At 36.7% G+C, this 22,426-nt stretch overlaps 1 protein-coding gene across 5 annotated transcripts in view; it reads right to left on the reverse strand.

Moving 5' to 3' along the window:
* The window catches only part of LOC110380763 (rho GTPase-activating protein conundrum), a 98,371-nt gene that overhangs the window by 38,833 nt on the left and 37,112 nt on the right, over positions 1-22,426 (reverse strand). For all 5 annotated transcript variants that reach the window (XM_021340861.3, XM_049836358.2, XM_021340862.3 and 2 more), the window contains one exon: positions 7,649-7,784. In XM_021340861.3, the coding sequence (XP_021196536.2) occupies positions 7,649-7,784 (136 nt within the window). The remainder of the gene's footprint in view (positions 1-7,648; positions 7,785-22,426) is intronic.

Below are 22,426 nucleotides of genomic sequence, written 5' to 3' on the forward strand. Positions count from 1 at the left end.
ATTTCGTCAATACGAGACAAGGCGTCAGCGACTGAGTTATCTTCTCCCTTTACGTACACGATGTTCTTGATGAATTGACTTATAAAGTGGAGTTGTCGTTCACGTCGCTGAGTGTCGCTGCTACTTTGCGGCCTTGAGAGCGCATAAGACAGCGGTTTGTGATCAGTGTAGACGGTGACGTCACAGCCCTCGATGAGTCTTCGGAAATGTTTCACAGCCGCGTAGATCGCTAGTAGTTCGCGATCATACGTGCTGTATCGAGATTGCGTAGCACTCAATGATTTTGAAAAGAATGCTAGCGGTTTCCAGGCTGCGTTGTCACGTTGTTGTAGCACCGCTCCGATGCCGTGGTCAGAAGCGTCCGTCATGATGCAGAGTGGGGTGCCGGCGATAGGGTGCGATAGTGTTGCACATTCCAATATGCTTTGGCGGCATTTTTGAAATGCTTGTTCGGCGGCCGGCGTCCACGTGATAGGCGTTTTGTCATTCTTTTTCCCATTGTGCAGATATTTGTTGAGTTCACTTTGCATGTCGGCTTGATTTGGTAGACAATCTCGGTAGAAATTCAACATGCCCAAGAAACGACGAAGCTCGATGATTGTTTTCGGTTGAGGATAACTGGATATGACTTTTATCCGTTCTTCAGTTGGTTTTATGCCGTCCGCTGTTACTTCATAGCCGAGAAAGTTGATTTTTGTCTGTGCAAATTCACATTTGTTTACGTTGAGTGATACGCCGTATTGGTTCAAGCGGTCAAGAACTCGATGCAGTAATTCTTTGTGTTCTTGTTCGTTATCTGAGTACAACAAGATATCGTCGATGTATGAGAAACAGCCCTCGATGCCGCGCAGAACCTCGTGCATGAATCGTTGGAAGGTTTGACTAGCGTTACGTAGGCCAAACGGCATGCAGGTGAATTCAAACAACCCGAAGGGTGTGATGATTGCCGTTTTCTGTGCGTCTTCTTTGTTTATTGGTATTTTGTAATAGGCCATTTTCATGTCGAGTTTTGAGAAGATCTTCTTATTGTGTAGTTGATAGGTGAAGTCTTGTATGCGCGGAATCGGGTATTTATCGGGTAGCGTGACTGAATTTAGACGCCTGTAGTCGCCGCACACTCGTAGACTGCCATCTTTCTTCTTAACCACATGGAGTGGGCTGGCCCACGGGCTCTTGGAAGGTTGACATATGCCCATTTCCATCATGCGTTCGAATTCATCCTTAGCCGCTTTGTATTTGTCGGGCGGCAGGGGGCGAGCACGGGCGAAGACAGGTTGTCCCGTAGTCTCAATGTGATGCACGACGTTGTGTTTAGCGGGCGTTTTCAAGGACATAGGTCGCAGTAGATCTGGATACTGCTTGAGTATGTCTTGATATGTCTGCTTGTTGCTAAGTACGTAAACGGCTTGTTGCATCGACGAGATTTCTACCGCGTTTATCGAGAGTTGTGTCACCTTGTCGATTAGCTTCTTTTGATGCAAGTCGACGAGGAGTTTGAAGTGGCGAAGGAAGTCAGCTCCGAGTATCGATGTTTTGACATCTGCGACTACAAATGACCAGCGAAATCGTCTTCTGAGGCCTAGGTCGATTTGTAGTTCTTTCTCGCCGTAGGTATTGATCGGAGAACTGTTCGCGGCGTATAATTTGTATGAAGTTGGCGAACATTTCTTCTTATGTATCGGGGTGGCGGCAAGGACAGAGATATCCGCACCGGTGTCAACGAGGAAACGGTGATTCGTGTTGCGATCGAAGACACATAGGCGGTTACTTGCCGTAGTTACACCGACGTCCGCCACGGTCGGTGCCTCTTCTAGTTTTCCGACTTCTTTTGGTTTCGCCTAGCGCATGGTGACACGCAGCGTCTCGCCTGATCTCCAAATCGGTAGTGGTAGTAGCATACTCGATTGGGATCGTGTTGATGCCTTGCAGTGGACTTTGATCTTGACCGGGAACGCTGATGACGGCGATGGTTTGGTCTTCCACGGCTGCGTAGTTCGGAGATCTCGAGTGTCAGATTCTCGAGTTGTTTTGAGAGCACTTGTATCTGCGCGGACATGATTTGTTGATTGACTGCCGCAGAATCTGGTTGCGATGAAGAGACAGCTGCGATATTTGCCGACTCGGAATATTCCATCATCTTGTCTGCCATTGCCGCGAGCATATCGAGCGATGAATCAGTGTTCACTGACAGCACAACTCGCATTTGCGGCGGAAGGTGGTTCATCCACTCTATCTTGATGCCATCTTCGGTGATCATGTTGCCGCCGAGTTCGCGCATACGTCGTAGCAACTGAGACGGTTTTTGGTTGCCAAGCTCCAATCCGCTAATGAGATTCTTGAAGTTTTTCACCTCGGACTGCTCGTACACGGAGAGAAGACGTTGTTTGATAGCCTCGTACTTCTTAGTTTCTGGCGGCTTGATCACAATGTCTGTGACATGTTGAAGGTCGGTCGGTTGTAGTTGGCCCAGGACGTAACGATATTTGTTTTCGTCACTGGTCTTCTGCGGCTCGACGACGGCTTCAAACTGGATGAACCACATGCGTGGATATTCACGCCAGAAGGGAAGGAGACGCGACTGCACGGAGACGACAGCGAGGTCTGTAGGCTCGCTAACTTCTTGCTTGTGTTCCATCATTTTTCTCTCGGGGTCACCAAAATGTAGCAGCAATGCAGGTAAAGTTGATAAATAAAACAGCGATGATGGTGTAAAAATAGAAAAGTATAGTATATTGTATATATTCATTAAATGTAAATACAGAACGAGCTTAAGTATAAAATCACAGGGGCCGAAGTAGTGCTAACGCTCAGGCGAGAGCGTCGCGCGATTGTCCAATAAGAACGCTCTGATAAGACTCTGTGAGTACCTAAAAGAAACGAGACAGATGCGCGCGCGAGCGAGATAGCACATACGTAAATATAACGCGTTCGGCGCGAGCGGTCTTCATTCTCATGTTGTGGGTAGTGTAGCGAAGCGTACCTCACAGTGCGAATAATTCCAACAGAATTGCCAATAGATATTAGATAGAATTTTAGGTGTTCTATATGGTCTGAAAATTATAGGTAGTACTTAAGTAGTTTAACGTTCGATGCGACGAAAAATAACAAAAATAAATGGGATTTCAAAATAGTCTAGGCGGAGTTTTATCAATATATTCAATTTCATCAATGAATCTATCTTCAACTCGATAATTCATTCAACAGATCACAATTTATTCTGGCTTGTAAAGCCAAGCTCATTACAATATGACCCCATTTCTCTAAGTGCAACAGTGTTTTATTTATAGATATCTGGATCATATCAAAGGACTAATAAAAAAAGTATTCGATATGTTATGGCCTTTCTCAATAAAATCCTACTAATGTAAAGTTTGTGGGTTGGATGTTTTGTCCTCAATCACAGTTTAATTGCTTGTATACTATTGCTAATCATTAAACAATAGAAAATCAATTGTGTCTCGCTTATACAACGGGATAAGTTCTGAGAGGAGTTGGAACTTGGTAGTAGCAAGACGAAACTTTTTAATTCATCTTACGGCGCCTTCAGCGTAAAGGCTACTCTTTATCCTGTTGCGGGAAGTAGTTCGCTCAAGAATTAAGTAAAACCACGGGCAGAAGCTGGTTTTATAACAAAGTTGACGGTTTTACGGTTGTGCGTAGCGGTTGCATGTGAAAACGGAGAAACCAGCTCGGAAAAAGTGAACGAAATTCATTTGTTACGGTTCAAATTTGGTGATACCGAAACCCAGGTTTTAAGAGGTAAATGTTATGCCCTTTAGATGTAGTTCGTTAGGTATATCCGGTAGAAGGAAGTAACAGAGTTATACTTTATAATAAGAAGTTCATGAATGTGTAGGGCGTAGGGAATACTAAAATCTAACGTTTTACAATCAAAATGACATCTGAATGAATGATATGTATTTACGTCAATTCACAGTCATGTTAAGTAAGGTGGCGTCTTCATAAAAACTTACAGACCTACATACAAACAACAGAAGTACTTAAATAACTTTGTAAACTCTCAGGGCTGACAAAAAGATTTATATTAGGTAGACGGAAAACCTGTAGGCGCCTTGTTAGGAACCCGGACCTCGTACTGGCATATTTAGATTATTTGCAGATTCTAGCTGACAGCACTGTGATAATTAGGTTTGCACTTAGGTTACTTCTACAATCTTTATGCGATGATTCATTTATCAACGAACATGAAATTCACTAACAGACATTTGCTTCTTTTTGAACCGACTTCAGAGGAGGAGGTACTAAAATTCGACTGTGTACTATTGTAATCGTTGATAATTTTTTCCATTACCTAGATACAAAAAAATCATCTATGAAGCTTTAAGCCTAGTTATTGTCGTAGGAAAATATCACATAGGTAGATTACTTAATATTGACATTTTAACTTGTGGTTAGACTTTACACTTTAGTTGTTGCACAATTCCCTTTTAGAGGCCCTTACCCTACAGTAGAACAAGAACATTTTAAGTGACTCTAAAACGTATAATTTGTAACAACAACAACATATTTCACTTCAACAACGCAATTTCACTTCACAAACAACTGCTGAGAACATAAACAACCAGAATTGTGTTGTTCGTCTTCTAAGAATTAATATAATATTAAATTCAGCCATAATTCCACTAGGCTCGCATAATAAGCCAGTTAGGCACTTATTGACATAATAATATATAAATAAACTTAGTCACGAACTTGTGTTTTTAAGGTGCGTCCGATTCTGCGATCTTTGGAAATATTTGCAAGACATTCTTTAAGGAAACGTCGCTAATATCGTTAATACAGAATATAATAAATATGATGTACAAATGTGTCCAAAGTACCTAGACTAAAAGAAAATATGTTTATTTTCACGCTGAGAAAGATTCAAGGCTGAACTCCGTTAATTCAGAGTCTATGGTTACAATCGGGAATCAATTTCTTTCCGAATTTAATTTCCATTCACGACTTATGTAGGTATGTTCGTTGTAGAAAAATATTGAACTAAACAGTTTTTCCTTAGAGTTCAAATTGAGCAAAACGTATGTTTTGTTATTGACGAGGCAAAGAACAAAAATAAAGAGTTCCATTGACATAGAGGTTTGTATGTGACATTTAACCGACCTTGTGTTTGGGCAATACCTTTGTATCGTAAATAAGAACTCGTTTATAAAGACTGCCTTACGTTAAATGGTGTTACATTACAGTTCTTATTTCACAAGAAAATTGGACTCGTTGAGTTCAAAGAAAATTACTGGGAAATATTTAAAAGAAACTCAAATAATTATATTATAAAATATGCATAAGAAAATATGAAAATCATTTCGACGAACAAAACACTATCTTTTCTCCTGACCGTAAAATCTATTCAAGCATAAAAGCTGTACCATATTTAACACTTAATAGTGTTCAATAACATGCCATTAAAATTTCCAAAATAAAAATAAAATTCTAAACGAGGCAGTAACAAAAACGGTGACACAACGAATTTCTATTTTCAAAAGTTTAAATTGTATCGCGTTTTTTTTATTAAAAAAAAGAATTGGGACAACAGAACCTGTGTTACTACCAACAGAACAATACTTCTATTGTGACGCTGAATGGGAAAATTAAAATTCCTTATGCACAATGTGACGAAGGCCGCTCATATGAACTAGAACATGTCAAGGCTTCTGCAGACTGAGATAGGAACCTACTTGTAGTGATACTTTTTACACGTATAACAATAAAAAAATCTCTCAACGTTTTAAAAATAGAACGCAGTGTGATTGACAGATCACGAACGACGTAAAAAGGAGTTCTAATTTCAAATCTTAAGTTTTTAATAGGCAAAAAATGCTCATCCAATCATAAACAAGCTGTTCAATTTATCCGTTTAAAATATTTTTGGATACACGATTAGAAAATGGAAAATGATTTCGTCAATTAAAAAATCATTAGGCGACTAGCTTTTTACATATTCTAAAAAGTATTTAGCAATGACCTCATCGGCGCCCATCTTGAAATCCCGTGTTTAATTGCAAATATAATTAACGCTCTCATGAATGCTATTAAGGCAATAAGCGTAGTAGCCCGACCTTGGGGTCTATTTAATATTACTCGGTAATTGCGCAAACAACGCCTAGAGCAAATATCCGAACTGAGAGACTGTCAAACCAGTAATGATATCGTAAACTTGTGTTTGACCACGACATTCTGAACATTATGCCTCTTTGAGGAGGTTTGAATTAATTTGATTGCATCTATAATCCTATTTGAAAAATGATATAGCAGACTCCACTTAAAAAAAATATCTGGCATTTTAAAAAATGATAATTCAAACGCATAGACATATTTTTTGGCCTTTTTGGTCGGCCCCGGGCCCATCTTAATTTTTTTAAATATTTATTTTGTAACTGAAGTAGCAGCCGTATTTAAAGTAGAAAATATGTTGATATCAATATTTATAGTATAAACTTCATTATCTAATGATAAGTGGCAAATTTCAAATATTTGCTTAAGCTACTGATACGACTATCAATTGATGATTGAGAAAGATTCACTATAAATAGGTAAATATTCGTAACTGATATGTATGTAATGTAATGCAATATGTGCGTATTTATTGCTAAACTAATGTTTAATGTCGTTCACGTTTCCATACATAGAGATGTTAAGCATTGCTTAAGCAATCAGGCATTCCAATACTTAAGTTATGCTTATCTAATATTTGCGAAGAAGATAGTTTTCATTCTATATATTTCAAATGTAAGTATTTTTGTATAATTCTTTACATTATTATATACCGATAAATCATTTATTAAGCACAAACAATGTTTATGTAATAATTTTATCTAAAATGTTGCTATGACAAAATATGTATGGAAATTCAGTCGTCGAACGGGGCTGCATTTGCCGAATGCTCATTAATCTTTAATTATATAAAATAAATAGTGTACCTAAAATATTAAAATTGATTATTTTTAATACCAAAGCAATATTCATAATATTTCCTCCAATTCATACTAACAATACGGTACAGAACATCGATAGATATTACGTCACTATTTCTAATCGACGTTCTATCATCCGTAACCAATGAATTTCCATGCTTTGGTAATGAAAAGAAAACTTCAATATCAAGTGCTTATCTTTATGTAAATTGTAATTGTAATAACAAATAGCTTTCTGGGCAATCGGTTACGATGGGGTAAGCGGATGAAACATGTCAATTTTATAGAAGTGATAACGATAAAAGTTTTTTTTTCTATTATAGTGTATAACTATGTCAGAGTAGTTTACAGGAAAATACAAGAACACGTGTTTATAATATTGACATGATTTAGTAACTTGTACGTATGTACATTGAAGTTTAACTAAAACCAGCTATTATTTAATTATGGTGGCTTCTTTGATTATGATGCTGATGCTGTCACGTAAACAAATTTGTTTTGCATCCTTTGTTTATCAAAAAACTCCCTAAAGAATTATGTAAAACAATACTCACATATTCCCGACAACTAGTTGCCACGTAACGAACACTGTTACAGTTATTTTTTTCACGTGATTACAATCGATTTCGCCACTAACCCTCCAAACTTAAACATAGTGCTCAAAAACATCTATCCATCCTCCCAAAATAAAAGAGGTTCTACATCAATAAAGTACATACCTTCATAATGATTATCATCATCTTCAGCGCAGATCTGTCGGCACAGGTCCTCGTATTCCGCCCAGTAGGCCGCCAGCGCCGTCGGGTCCGGCGCGCGCGCAGGCAGCGGCAGCGCCATGCGGACCTCCGGGGATTCCTGGGGAAGATAGTAAATTATGATATTGGTGGGAATAAGAAGGTAATTCGGCATTTAGTTAATTTAAAAAATTATGGGTTGTCAAAAAAATGAAAGCTCTTGCACATTCCAAAGTGTTGATTCTCATAGAGAAGAATGTATAAATGGAAGAGGATGACAATGTTTGCTATGATTAAGAATATGCCTTTATTCATAAAAACTGAAAATCAGGGGATTTATGTAACGAGGTATGAAATATTAGCACGAGTCCTTCAATGAAGAATGAACGAATCGGAGACAGCAAAAATGTTTGCTATGATTAAGGAATTATTTTCATTCATATTTTGCTTCACCCCATAACAGAGCAAGACCTAGTCAGGCTTATCATACAGCCATCAATCAATCCCATATACACCTGAACTCCTATATCGATGTTTTCGATAACTTACGTCTTCGTCATCGTGTCTTCGCTTTATTTGGTACTTGACAACGATCAAAACATGCCTGATGTTTGTATAATACTTGTCTTATATTTTCAGAATCACGTATACTCAGCAGATATTTCACAAAAAAGTCCCCAAACATTAATTCCCTATTGTACTGCCAACATAAAGATAAACCGATTCTGTTCAACCTCATAAAACATAACTACTTCTTGTTTTTATTCTAAGCACTATTCTATAAACGACGATCTTACATCATCCTCATATTTGAGCCCAAAACGACTATCAACTAAATCTCAAGACAAACAATGATTAATTCAAAATTAATGAGAACTATTCCGTTAAGGACAATGAAATCCGTCACGATCATACAATGCAATATGTTATGAACAATCTGTGCAATTCTGTGGATTTTGCGAAACATGTTGGTCAATTGTGTCTTGAGGAGCAGTCAGAACAGCCCAAGCAGTCAGCACAATGGTCTTACGAAATAACTTCATACGCATCTAAATAGTATCGTAATTTGTAATCGAGTAACTGGATTTGAGCTTAATTATGAATCGAGATGAGATGATAAATGTTGAATTAGAGGCCAGAGTCGACATTTTAAAGTCTAATTAGGATTTTTGGCATAAATTGTAGTAGAATTAGATTTAATTTATCATTTTGCGTACTGAAAACAGTAAAGCTCAAGCACTATGATCAAGTCAAACCATTGACGGAGAAAAATCAATATTTATGATTTGTTTTGCTTCTAAAACATAAGATCTAAAATGTCGTCAGCCATTGTTACTGACTGGCACTATCAGAGCTCTGATAACGTTACAAGACTCCTTTGGTACAAAAACGTGACAGTCTCATACCACAGGTGCAGACATTAATCTTATGCTGGGATTGTATTGTACAGTCTGAAGAACGTTCACCTTCCTCAACGCTTTCCTGGAAGATGCTATGAGGAAAACCATAAAGTTAAAGTTTCAAAAACACTGCTATGTGCGTATTAGTTTCAGAAACCACTGGGCCGACCTGTAAAAATATTTCAGTGTTAGGTTGCTACTAACATAATATGGACTTGTATCATTAATGTGTGTGCTTAGTCTGAAATAAATATTTTTTTCTATTCAAAATTGCCCATTTACCGTCTTAGGAAGGCTATGGGCTACTTTTTAGTGCTATTACCTAGAGCGCTGACGGAAGGCCCGCATATACCTCTAAAATGTCACTTAATCACAATTAAGGACCCCAAACTTTAATGAACCCACATCCAAAGAGTTAATAAGTAGCACTTAGAACGATGTCACTCACAAACAATTCGGTTATCAAATGGACAGAGCTGACATCATCACGTCATAGCGTTTGAACAGACATTATGTAGGATCTACAGTAAGAAATCATACCTCATTGCGGTGAAGGAAGTGTTCTTGATATTTTGGTCAACATGGTAAACAAAAAACTGACTTCATTTAAACTTCCTACTTTCTTAAAGTAGGAAGTTTAAATGAAGTCAGTTTTTATTTAAACTTCCTACTTTAAGAAGACAAGGAAGTTCAAGATCTAAGTTTCGGTAGTTGGTGTTCCCTGAGGAGATACTGAAAGACATTTATTGTGTTAATTAACATTAACTACTCACGCTACGACTAAAACAATGTAGTTTGATTCGATGGTAAAAAGAGCATCTGTTACCATAAAAAATATCTTTAATAATTGTCATTTGTTGGTTTGTATTCAATTTATATTCAATACACAGGCCTATGATGTCACATAACATTTCTAAGCTCCATTGACTGCCCCTATAAATCCTTCCTAAAAACTGACGGAACTACATAAATACACAGTAATACCTCCTTTATTTATCTCTGAAACAAAGACCTACGCTTTTCCATTCAAAATGCTCAGACTTCACGTAAACCCACTACTTATCAGGTGACGTAGGCTATTAGTAAATAAACGATAAAGCAAGGTCGGGCACTAAGTACCTAGGTACGTAGTTATTTGAGTATTTGTTGAATGATCACGCCTACCATTTGCTTGTAACCTACCAAGTTATCTTCACGTGAAAAAAAAGGTTTTGTGTAAAATCTCAGTCTCTTTTATAAACGTCTCTTTCTACCATTTCTTCCACCTCGTTAAGTTCAACTGTAGAATTCTAACTTTAATCAAAAAAACTTGTCTTCACAGATAGTATATGTACTTAATCATCGGATTGTCACATCATATTGAAAGTTGAACCTTTCAATCAAATATGGCCTGATTTTCATAACATAAATCAGACCATTAACATCCAACAAATCCAAGGAATGTCCGTAATATCAACATACTTAATTACAATGATATAATAATTTACTATGTGTAAGCACTATCAGAGATTAGTCATCGCGTTCCTTGAATGAATTCCGAGTTCACGTCAAAACTTAGGTATCTTCCTACCTACTTACATTATCATCATTAAGGTATTTTTTGAATGCCAATTGCCGACCGCACATGCCCCGACTGAACTAACGGTTTGTACATATTTTTGTATCGAAGCAGCAGCAGCACGTGCAGTCGCCCTCAGATAACGATTGTTTCGCGCAGTCGCAGCATGTGCGGTCGACAGTTGCAGTCGGCAGCTAGCATCCAAAACATAGCTTTATAATAACAATTCTTTGTACAATAGTAAATTCCTACGTTATCTAAGCTCCTAAAAAAAACAAAAGTGAGTAACCTGTTTTAAATCTCGAACAATTAATTTGAATTCAGTGTCGTCAATGTTATTGAATAGGTACTTTGTTTTTCTAGAAACTTGTCTAGCTTTTACTAGACCAATCGACTCGTCGAGAACAGTCTTATTTGTCACTTTGTACGTCACTATGACGTACTAATGAGTCCATAAAACGAAATCAAGGAATTCAGTAGAGAATATTTCTAACTACATAGCTGTATGTGTCCATACCGGGATAAAATATAGCCTTAGTTACTTGGTAAGAGTGTAGCTTTCCATCACTGAAACATTTTTTTTAATCGGTTCTGTAAGTAGTTTCGGAGTCTCTGAGGTACAAATTAAAAACAAATCCCATGTAATCTATTAGTATATAAAAATAGTATAGATTTACAAAGTACAGTGCAACTGAACAGTTTTGCACTTAGCATATCTACCACAAAGGTCGTATCACACATCTCTAAGCGGCCTCCACTTACGAAAGCTGGCTCCGTTATGAATGTTTCCTCCACAACCCACATATATTGTGAAGAAACAAAGACAGAAGCCACTGGCATCCTGCATCATTTCCGGAGCACCCACTGTGTTCGTTCTGTACTAATTTGTTTTAAATTATTGTCACAGGGACGCATTTAGAACGAACTGTGGTTTGGACGTTTCTGAACGAACCAGTTTGTGTCAAGCCAAAAAGTTTAGAAGCCATGAGGAAATTGAGTAAATACATAAAATAATTTGTAAAAAAATAGTAAATACCTATGTAAAGAAATATGACATCAAAAATCCAGTTGCTTATCGCAAAGGCGTATACATATATGGACGTCATATTTTGAGTTGTTTTTTTTTTGGAATTCATTATGATGTTTTTCCTAATTTTGCTGTCGTATCGCGCGAATGGTTAAATGCCATTTGACAATTCCGATGAGTTCACCTTTATTATAAATATTTTATTATAATATTCTCGCAAACTAAGAACTGTTACTGTCGTCACGAAATTATATTTATTGTAGTTAAGGGCTATTGAGGAAATCCTCTCTATAGCATTGATATAAACGTAAAGATATGAATGGCCTTCGAAATATACATATTTACGACATAAGGAACCTTCTTTATAGCTAAAAATAACCTCTCAAGTTTTACTGTAACTTCTTAAGATCAAGATAATGAAGAAAATTATGGTGGAACTGGTGCTAATGACGTTGAACAACTTAGAATAAATAACACAAAATAAATGTCACAAGATTGAGTGCACTCGTAAATCTAATGAAGAACATCTGAGCGCAATCTCTGATCGTTTACAACATCGAAATAATTTGTGGACTCATTACCAGGGGCGGATTGAGGCCGATGCGCGAGATAAACCACCGGACGCAGTTGAATAATCCATTAAAATCACATTTATATCGTCATTAATATTATAAAGCCGAGACAAAGATCTCAGGTATGTGGTATGTCGTCCGGTTTCCGGAACATGCAAAAATATACAACGCTTTGAACCAGATGAATCAGGTGGTTATAAAACGCCAGTATTTTGAATGTCATTAATATGCAGGCTTGAGCATGCAAATCAACACGACGGTCAACAAACGAGAAATTCTTTTGGATTATACTAACGAAGTTTTTGAATTGAAATGAACTCGAATGGCTTTATTGACTTTGGCTTTTGTGACCTGTTATTCAAACATAACCGACTAATATGCGGATGTAGCTGAGGAGTTTGATGCGCTACTTCTTCTTAGCCGAAGTTTCTTATACTTAAATGGTGTAAGGTGAGCAATGTGTCTCATATTCTGACATAATAAATAAAACAATCAACACTTTAACATATACATAAACACAACACTTGAACTTTACGTCAACATTTTCTAATTACTTCACTGATACCGACCATAAACTTGATATTCTCACGACACTATGACCATGAATCGCTCAGACACAAATTGCTGTACCTAAAAGGGTTATCCATCACGCCGCGTATCACAAAGTCGTCACAAACATGTACCAATTACGGCCCTGTGCGTGTCAGACAACCATTAAAACATGACATTGAAACACCTGAATAATTCATCAAGTTATATACAACTTAATATCTACTAAACGTAAAGAGACCACCAGAGTACGTGGGAAACGCACTGCATTCCATTCCTGGTTGAAGATCTAGAGGGATCCCCAAAATGAGACGGAGGGATGTAGAGGAGAAGGATATGAAGGAGTGCCAGGTGTCCGAGAGAGACGTGAAAGATACAGCGAAGTGGAGTCGAAAAATCAGAAATACGTTTGGGATGATACATAGCAGGAAAAAGAGAGATATCTATAGACTTAAATATAGCTAGAGGCTTACGAATGAATACCTACTTGTGGCTTATGAATGTCGCCAATTCAATAAAAGAACCTTCAAAATTAACATAGTTTAGCATCAGGACGGAATTTCTGCGAACGATCGTAATTTGTTCTTTAGTAACCGGTTTTAGATATTGAGTTTCATCAATGAGTGTGAGGAAATATTTAAAAATAAATATAACGTATTCTTGGAGACTGGCTTGGTATAAAGCTGACACTAGATCCGTTTAATAGGCTTTTGATTTCTGCATTATGATGTCACCACTGCAGTTAGTGTCGTGCGTCAGAAACTCAGCGTCTAATGATCTAAGATTATTATTATTATTTTGCCTTAGTGTTTATGTTTATGCTAAGTTCCGTCGTAAGACTCGCGCCTTGCGGTCGTGTACTACTCATATCTACTGTGGAATTTTAGAAGTCAACCAGTATTTCTCAAAGTTTTTTGCGTATCGTACTTTAGAAGTGTTAGTGATGGATAAGGTTTGTGATGCCTGTACTGACCAAATGTCGGATGGAGTATACTGCACTGTGTGCTTAATGACAATGCACTACCAATGTGCGGGCATTACAGAATCTGGCTATCGGAGATTGGGTGACAGGAAGCTTACATGGCGTTGTAACAAATGTAGGCTGTCTGGCGCTACCCATCAACCCATCTCACCAGCACCAAAATCACCAGCACCAAAATCACCAGCACCGAAATCACCAGTACCTGAATCAGCTGTTTTACTGGAAATACGAGCACTATCTGAGAAATTGGCACCGTTGGATAGTCTAAAAGAAGAAGTCTCAGCAATGAGAACTGAATTCGCTGATTTAAAATTGTCACTCAGCAAGCAAGTTGACGATATTATTAATAGACTCGAGGAAAATTAAAGGATATGGAAGAACGCGTCGCAAAGGTGGAATTTATAAAGGAAGATATGGAAAAGCTTCAGGCTCGTGTGATGAAACTGGAGGAGGAATCTGAAGACCGGGATCAATGGTCCCGAATGAACAACATAGAAATTAAAGGGATAACTCAGCAAAGAATGAGAATCTTTTGGAGATAGTATCAAAGATTGGTTCAAAAATAAATTATCCAGTCTCAAAATCTCAAATAAATTTTGTGTCGAGAGTGCCAACACGTGAGAAGGATCGTACAAAACCTATAATTGTCTGTTTCTGTAACAGGTATGTAAAGGAGGATTTTATTGCCGCCGCTAGACTGGAGGCAAAGACGGCTCCTCTGACTACTAGCCTATTTGGCCTATCAGGGAATCAAAAAATCTATGTAAATGATCATCTTACCATAAAGAATAAATTACTGCTCTCGAAGTCCAAGAAGTTGGCAGCTGAGGCAAATTTTCAGTACGTATGGATAAAACATGCAAAGATACATTTACGAAAAACGGATACGAGTCCAGTCATTATTATAAAATCGGAAAAAGACATAACAAAAATAAAATAATTAACTTGAGGCTAAAAGTTACACTTCTCACTTGTAGGACTAATTTTAATATAAATAATGCTCACAAGTTTGAGCGCCGTTGGAAACTGTGTGCACTGTGTGTTTTCCTAATGTTTCTGTGTCCGTGCTCCGTTCGTTCACATAAGTTTTATAAAAATATATTATTCGCTAATCATTTGTCACAACTAATTAGCGACTTTAAGTCTAACAGATTAGAGCTTTATTTTCAACGCGCTATTGAGTGCATTGTGACCAATTGCCATTTGACATTGCTACCGGTTTGCTGCCGCTCGGCTTTTGTTTGTATTCAATACTTGTTATCTACAAAGTTATATTATGCCAAACACTGTGTCTTGCTGTGCATGACTTTTTCTACTCCCACCGCCTTATTTATTTATTATTATTGTAAATATAAGAAATTAGTTTCGATCTGTTTTAATGTTAATGTTTATTTAAGTAATATTGTTATTGTGAGGATCCGCCATGTCTGCAATTAATATCTATTACCAAAATGTTCGTGGTTTGCGTACGAAAACGAGTAATCTTCTTCGTAACGTATGTATTAATAACTACGACATTATCGTTCTCACAGAAACATGGTTAGTGGATAGTGTTAGTAACAGCGAGTTGTTTGATAGTCGATATTCTGTTTGGAGGAGGGACCGGGATTACGGTCGAACAGCACAGACACGGGGCGGTGGAGTGCTGATAGCGGTGAGGAATGACCTTACCGTTATGGAAAGATGTGAATGGCGTACCTCTGCCGAGGATATATGGGTATCCATTGTTCTGAAGCGATCTAGACCGGCGGTAAGATACTGTATACACATCTGTGGCCTTTATCTGTGCAAAGAAAATGCTGGTTATTCTTACCTTACTCAATTGCAAAACTTTCACCATAAACTCAACTACTTAGTGACCTCCCACCCGTTAGATACCTTTATAATAGCAGGGGACTTTAACTTCGGTGGTGATGTAGATTGGCACCAGTCTGATGATAATTCTGCACTATATCCTGAGAACGTGTCTAGTCAAGGTATGTTGGATTTTTTTGACACGATGAATTTATGTAATTTGTCCCAGTTTAATGGTGTACGAAATATTAATGGTAGATTGTTAGATCTTGTTTTTTCAAATAACTCATTAAAGGTGCATAATTGTGATGACCCATTAGCGATGCCTGTTGATGTCCACCATAAACCATTAATTATCAACGCTGAATTTGTTGAAGTTCACAAGGTCGTTGAAAAACCTGGGACGAGGTGCATATTTCATCGTGGCGACTACAATGCAATTTCATCTGCACTGGATCTTCTGGACTGGGGTGTTCTGTTGTCTGCTAAATCCCTTGACCTAGACCAAGCCCTCAGTCTCTTTTACACTAAATTATACGAGCTTAGGGATTTGTACATCCCTGTTAAACCCGTTAAAAAATCAACACACCCGGCCTGGTTTAGTAGTGCATTGATAAAAATTTTAAAAGAAAAACAAAAATATCATAATAAGTATAAAAACTACGGCAACATATCCGACTATCATTCATTTTCTGTTTTGCGAAATCGAGCTAAAGAATTGGAAGCGATTTGTTTTGATACTTATATGAAAAAAATTGAATCCTCGATAGCCAAAAATCCAAAATGTTTCTGGTCGTATATTAAGAACAAAAGAAGTAGTAATACATTGCCTAATATACTACATTACATGAACTCATCCGCAGATAACAATGAGGGTATTGCCGAGCTTTTTTCTACTTACTTTCATTCGACATTTCAAGATCCCGATGATGCGGATGTAAACTTAGAAATGCATTCTAATAACATGGTGACCTTGAGCACAATCAGCGTGAGTCCGGATATTGTACTAAAACTTCTTAAAGGTTTAGACCCGTCTAAATCTGGCGGGCCAGATTTGATACCCCCCATATTCATAATCAATTGCGCAAAAAGCTTAGTGGCGCCACTTTGTATACTGTTTGAGAGGTCGTTGAGTGAGGGTATCGTTCCGAGGATGTGGAAGTCAGCATTCATTACACCGATTTTCAAAAGGAGACAAATCTAAAATAGAGAACTACCGTCCCATTTCTAAATTATGTCTCTTTTCTAAAATTCTTGAACGATTAGTACACGCGGAAGTTTACTCAGTCATGCAACGACACTTAGGCGATGAGCAACATGGTTTCATCAGAAAACGGTCAACTGCATCCAATCTAATTCTAGCTAATGAAATTATAACCTCAGGAATGGACGAGGGATGCCAGGTAGATGTAATTTACACAGACTACAGCAAGTGTTTTGACCGTATAGACCATCGAGTGCTTATGCAGAAGCTATATTATGCAGGAATTCACGGCGATCTATACCGGTGGTTTTCATCATACATAGATAACCGAACGCAGGCTGTGGTCTTGCGTGGATACTCATCTAGTTGGAAATCTGTCCCATCCGGAGTGCCCCAGGCTCTATTTTGGGACCGTTATTGTTTACTTTATTCATTTCGGACATAAAATACTGCTTCAGAAACTCACATATCCTACTATACGCAGATGATATGAAGGTCTTAAAGTCTGTACGTACACAATCTGACACTGAGCTGCTTCAGTCGGACCTTGACAGATTTGTACAATATTGCAAAACCAACAAATTGCAACTGAATGTGTCTAAATGTTTTCATGTAGTATTCACCCGTCGAAAATCTAATATTGGTTCGGGGTATAAGTTGGATGGTACTTACATAAATAATGAAGCCAGAATTAGGGATCTTGGCGTGATACACGACAGCAAGTTACTTTTTGACAGTCATATAGAGACCATGGTTAGCAAGGCGTTCAAAGCCTTGGGATTTATTATTAGAGTTTGCGCTAGTTTTCGTTCGATAAAACCTTTAAAAGTCCTGTACTGCTCCCTAGTGCGAAGTCACCTTGAGTACGCTTCTCAAGTGTGGAACCCTCAATACGAGATTTACAAATCTCGGGTTGAATCGGTACAGAGGAAATTCTTGCGGTACCTAGATTTTAAGGCCAAGCAGTTCTCAGTTAACTATGAGCACCGATGTAGGAGATATCATTTCTTACCGTTGGAATTACGGCGTAATATTAGTGATGTCTGTTTCTTGGTGAATGTCGCAAATGGCTCAATTGATTGTCCTGAACTGCTTAGCAAAATATGTCTCCGGACTAATCAAAATAATTTAAGAAAACGGCCCTTATTACAAGTACCATATTCAGGAACAAATTATAGGCGCAACGCCTTCTGCTTGCGCAGTGCCAGAGCTTTCAATAGTTTACCATCAAACCTGGAAATTGATTTATTTTGCACGAGCGCACAGAAAATTAGAAAGATCTTAAACAACGATTACTTTGGCGATTAAATACGTGTTGAATATTGGGGAATGTTGTTAGTCTTAAGTTGTAGTAGTTATTTTTAGTTAGTAGTCTTTATTAGCCTGTTAGTTAATTCTTATTTGTTATTTTTTTTTAGATGTATTTATGAGTCTTTAAGCTAATTATTAATAGTTGTTAATTTACTTATTTTTTAGTCTATAAGCTTGTACGTAGTATTTATTTAGCTACATAAATGTGGAAGCTTGTAATTAGCAATAAGTACTACTTGTATATATTATTTAATTGTGTTATTAGTCTGTAAGCTTTCTGTAAAATAAAATAAATAAATAAATAAATAAAATAAATAAGTTACTATCGGATATGATGTTTAGGTAAATCAGCAGCACAATCCTGTTCTTATCCCAATTGTTTATTTATCTTCTTTCGTACTATACACCTCTTTCTGAAGTCATCTCTCAATATTTTTTCAAGCCGTATTGTTTTTAATTCAATCCACCCATCATATTTCAACATCAAGATAAAATCTCCATCTTTTTCACAATCATTTTCTCTGCCAAGAAGACCAATAATTTGTCAATTTCAAACCGAACATGTGACAAAACCACAACAGACATAACCTCACTTTCTATTCTGCGACGGTTTCTACGAATCTTTTCTTCGCTATTTGCTTTTCTTTTGTTTTATAATCGGTACCAAGAACTTTATACGTAACATCTACAAGAATAGCAATAGAATAGGCTTCAGTTCAGATACCTTTATCTGTAACAGCAACTCACACTCGTTTTTACTCAGTTTTCCTACTATTTTCTTATGATGTATCATCATGTGCGAATTACTTGAATGAAAACCTTTGTCATTAATCTGATTCTATCTCTTAGCTAAAATTCTCTTAAAATTCTTAGCTGAGAACACATACACTGACGTACATATTTATATACGAATTAGTTGAGTTTTTTTACTTCTCATTATAATTTTGCCAACACGTAATTTAAAAGAAAAAATATGCAAGTTCGAAGACCTTACCATCCAAATTGTATTCCTAACGGATGTAAAGGAATTCGTCTTTATACAAGCCACGGTCAGGTTGGCATCTGGTGATGTCACCTCATGAGTAAGTGACGATGAACAACCGATGCGGCTTGTTTTCACTGCATTTTTCATCAAGATGTTTATTTTTAAAGAGTGGTGTAGTATTACGAGTATGTACATGCTATTGTTGGCAATTTATTTTAACAAATGTGATGACAACTCGTGATTTATTTTGGTCCGAATTTCTTTTTTAATTTAATAATCCTACTTAGAGCAAAACGATAGACGATAAGACACCGCACTGGTAAGCAGTACTACAATATTGAACGTTTTGACCTTTTAGCAAAAATAAAAAGCTAAGGGAAAACCTACACAACAAGAAAAAGAAAACTGACAAAAACATTCGTTGTAAGCAATAAAGTTTATAAAGGTCGAGAAAATAAAGAAACTAATGAACTACCACATTACAACATGGGTAATACCATAGTGACATACTACAGACATACAGTTAAACAAGTTCTGCTCTATAAATCCGCACGCGCTTGCGACAGAAGCTCACTCATGTGACAGAAGTATGTAAAATGTCTGCCTTTAAAATGTCACTGATACGAAAATAGTAATAACAGTAAACAAACTATCGTTGACCCATTTTCACCAGGAAAATAAGCCTCCGATTAAAGGAAACAACTGTTTGTTAGAAGTTATAAATTAATAGGAAGGAACATTTTGTTTGGGAATTATGTTCCTAAAGCAGTAGATTCCCAAAAGGAGGTTTGACAAGAAGAACATTCCATGACATTACTTCTAACTAAAGCTCTTTATAATATTAGTTTACAAGACAATAAGTTACTATTTGTTTACTTTTCTGCGTGTAACCAATCTAAAGCCAGGGTCGTCGAACTAGCTCACGACCAAACCCTTGAACAAGTGAAAACTAAAGACTTTCTGATTTTATTTATACTAACAAAGCTTTATTACAAGTAATAAGTAATATTTTCTTAAACCATTAATAACATTTTTGAAGATAAAAAAGAAATGGGTAAAGATGTAGATGTGCATTCAAATCTTCAGGAAGAAATAGGTGAGTACACCTGAGTAAATTACCTAATTCTTACATAATCAACCCATTTACTTGTCAATTTACTTTTCCAAGCATATTGTATAATAGCACTTTAACTAATTAGTGGCAATGAAAGCTGAATGTAATCCTATTAATTATGAATAACCTGAAAACATTCACTCGCTTTATATTTCGACAGAGGAAACAATTAATTTTGAAGCAAAAAAATAAATTGCTTTTAAGATCAAGGAAAAGGCTTTAAAATGTGCAGACGCTAATGCACATTTAAGTGATGATAACACCAAAATTATTTTTACCGATGATGCTAGTCTAAATAAATATCAGACAACGCCTAAATGATGAAATATTATAGATTGACCTGATTGTCCACTAAAGCATGACTTAAAAGATATGATATTGAATTAAAACAATAAGAATGCTTAAAAGCTAAATTAGGATCAAAAGTGAAACTGTCATAAAGGAGGCAGATACGAAATACCTAAGCCAGTGAATGGATTATCTAAAACAGATCTCAGTAAATTGGCTAACTAGTCTTACAAATTAGCAAGATTAGATGAACATCAAGAATTACATTAGATTTATGTAATTAAAATTGGTATTAATCAAAATTAACTACGAGATTATGCTAATGATAGAGTAACTGACGGATTCTGTTGCATCACAGACAGATTGAGATTTCTGATTATTTTACACATTTAATTAGTAACGTCATTTTAAGCTAAAATGATTCAGCGTTTACGAAATAGAATAAAATCTAGATTGTATCTAAATATAAAAAAGCGTAAAAATTATTTCAAATATGTGTGATGGTCATGATTTCAGATGATCATTTAATGCATCGATCATCAAAGCAAATGAGGATATAGTTGATGATGTGAAAATGCATACAGCCTCTATCGACCATAGACAGGTCACTTATCCAGATAGATAAAACCTTCATGCACAAAGCAGGGCGAATGATAAAAGGAGAAAATAACAACAATCAAAGTAGCGCAATATCAGTCAAGCAGATATTAGCATTCACCCGTTTAATAAGTAGGTACTACGGACATAAATCCAGAAACAACCTCTAATGGTCAAGTTATCTAGGCCCAAGACATTTACTGATTAGCATCGTCCTTGCGGGCTTACTGTCCGTCAATGTCACTGCCGTATCTAAAGATTCTATTAATACTGATGATAAAGATCAGATATAACATGAAAACTAGAGTTAATATAAAAGTGTCTGTTGGTTTGTAGATAAAGTTGCTCTTTACTGAATAATATTAGCAGAATTCGGAATCTAAGCTAATAGAAATTAACATTTTTGTTTGTATCCTCAAGGCTCCGAAACTACTGAACCGATTTGAAAAATTCTTTCAGTGTTGGACAGCTACACTCTTCCCGAGTAACATAGGCTATATTTTATCCAGGTACGGGCAGTAGTTCCCATGGGACACCAGTGGAAAGATGAAAAACGGCTAGTAGTTGAATGCAATAGAAGTCTGGTAATTCAAAAACTCTGTCATTTCTTACTTCACCAAACCCTATTGTATTTTTGTAATACTCCACCTAAGTACTCGATTAACAGGTACTGTTCTTGCAATAATCGATCAGCTTGACCTTTGTATATGGCAGTATATGACCTTTGCTTATCCGAACGTGTTACTCAAGCGGTTCACACTTGCGTGCGTTGTCAAATTGTATCAGCGTCTTGTGAGATTGGTTGTTCGCTGTGAAGTTAGTGTGTTTATTCAACTCCATATTATCATGATGGAGTTCATGACAGAATTTTCTGGTCAGGTCTAAATCTTTGGACCATGTCAGAAAAAAGTTTGATATCAACTTGCAATTTTACTTAGGTAAATAAGATTGTCAAAATAATCTTTGTGAAGAAAATGATGCAGTAAAAGCTGAATATGCAATTTCGTAAAATGCTTTTCCTATCACCAAACTACGATACTAATTGCAGAACTACAGTCAATAAATAAAAACAAAAGTTACTTCATAGTTAATCGACAAAACAAACAGACGATCGTAACGTAATCACATTGTTTTACACTAGCTGGAACTATCCAAATCGAATCCAATCATAATGCTCGAGTAGAAGAATCGATTTGAGCAATCGATGCTACAATACTATCGTAATAGATGAGAGGTTTAGCAATCGAATAGCTTTCAATACGATTTTGAGTGATATGATTATAAGAAATCGAGTTTGTTTTGTTCAACGATTAATTCAGCATTTTATACGAAAAAGTAGGAGTGTTAAGTGATTTCAAATAATAATAGGGCTAGAAGTTATT

This window comes from Helicoverpa armigera, chromosome 3, assembly GCF_030705265.1.
Source record: "Helicoverpa armigera isolate CAAS_96S chromosome 3, ASM3070526v1, whole genome shotgun sequence".
Classification (NCBI taxonomy): Eukaryota; Metazoa; Arthropoda; class Insecta; order Lepidoptera; family Noctuidae; genus Helicoverpa; species Helicoverpa armigera.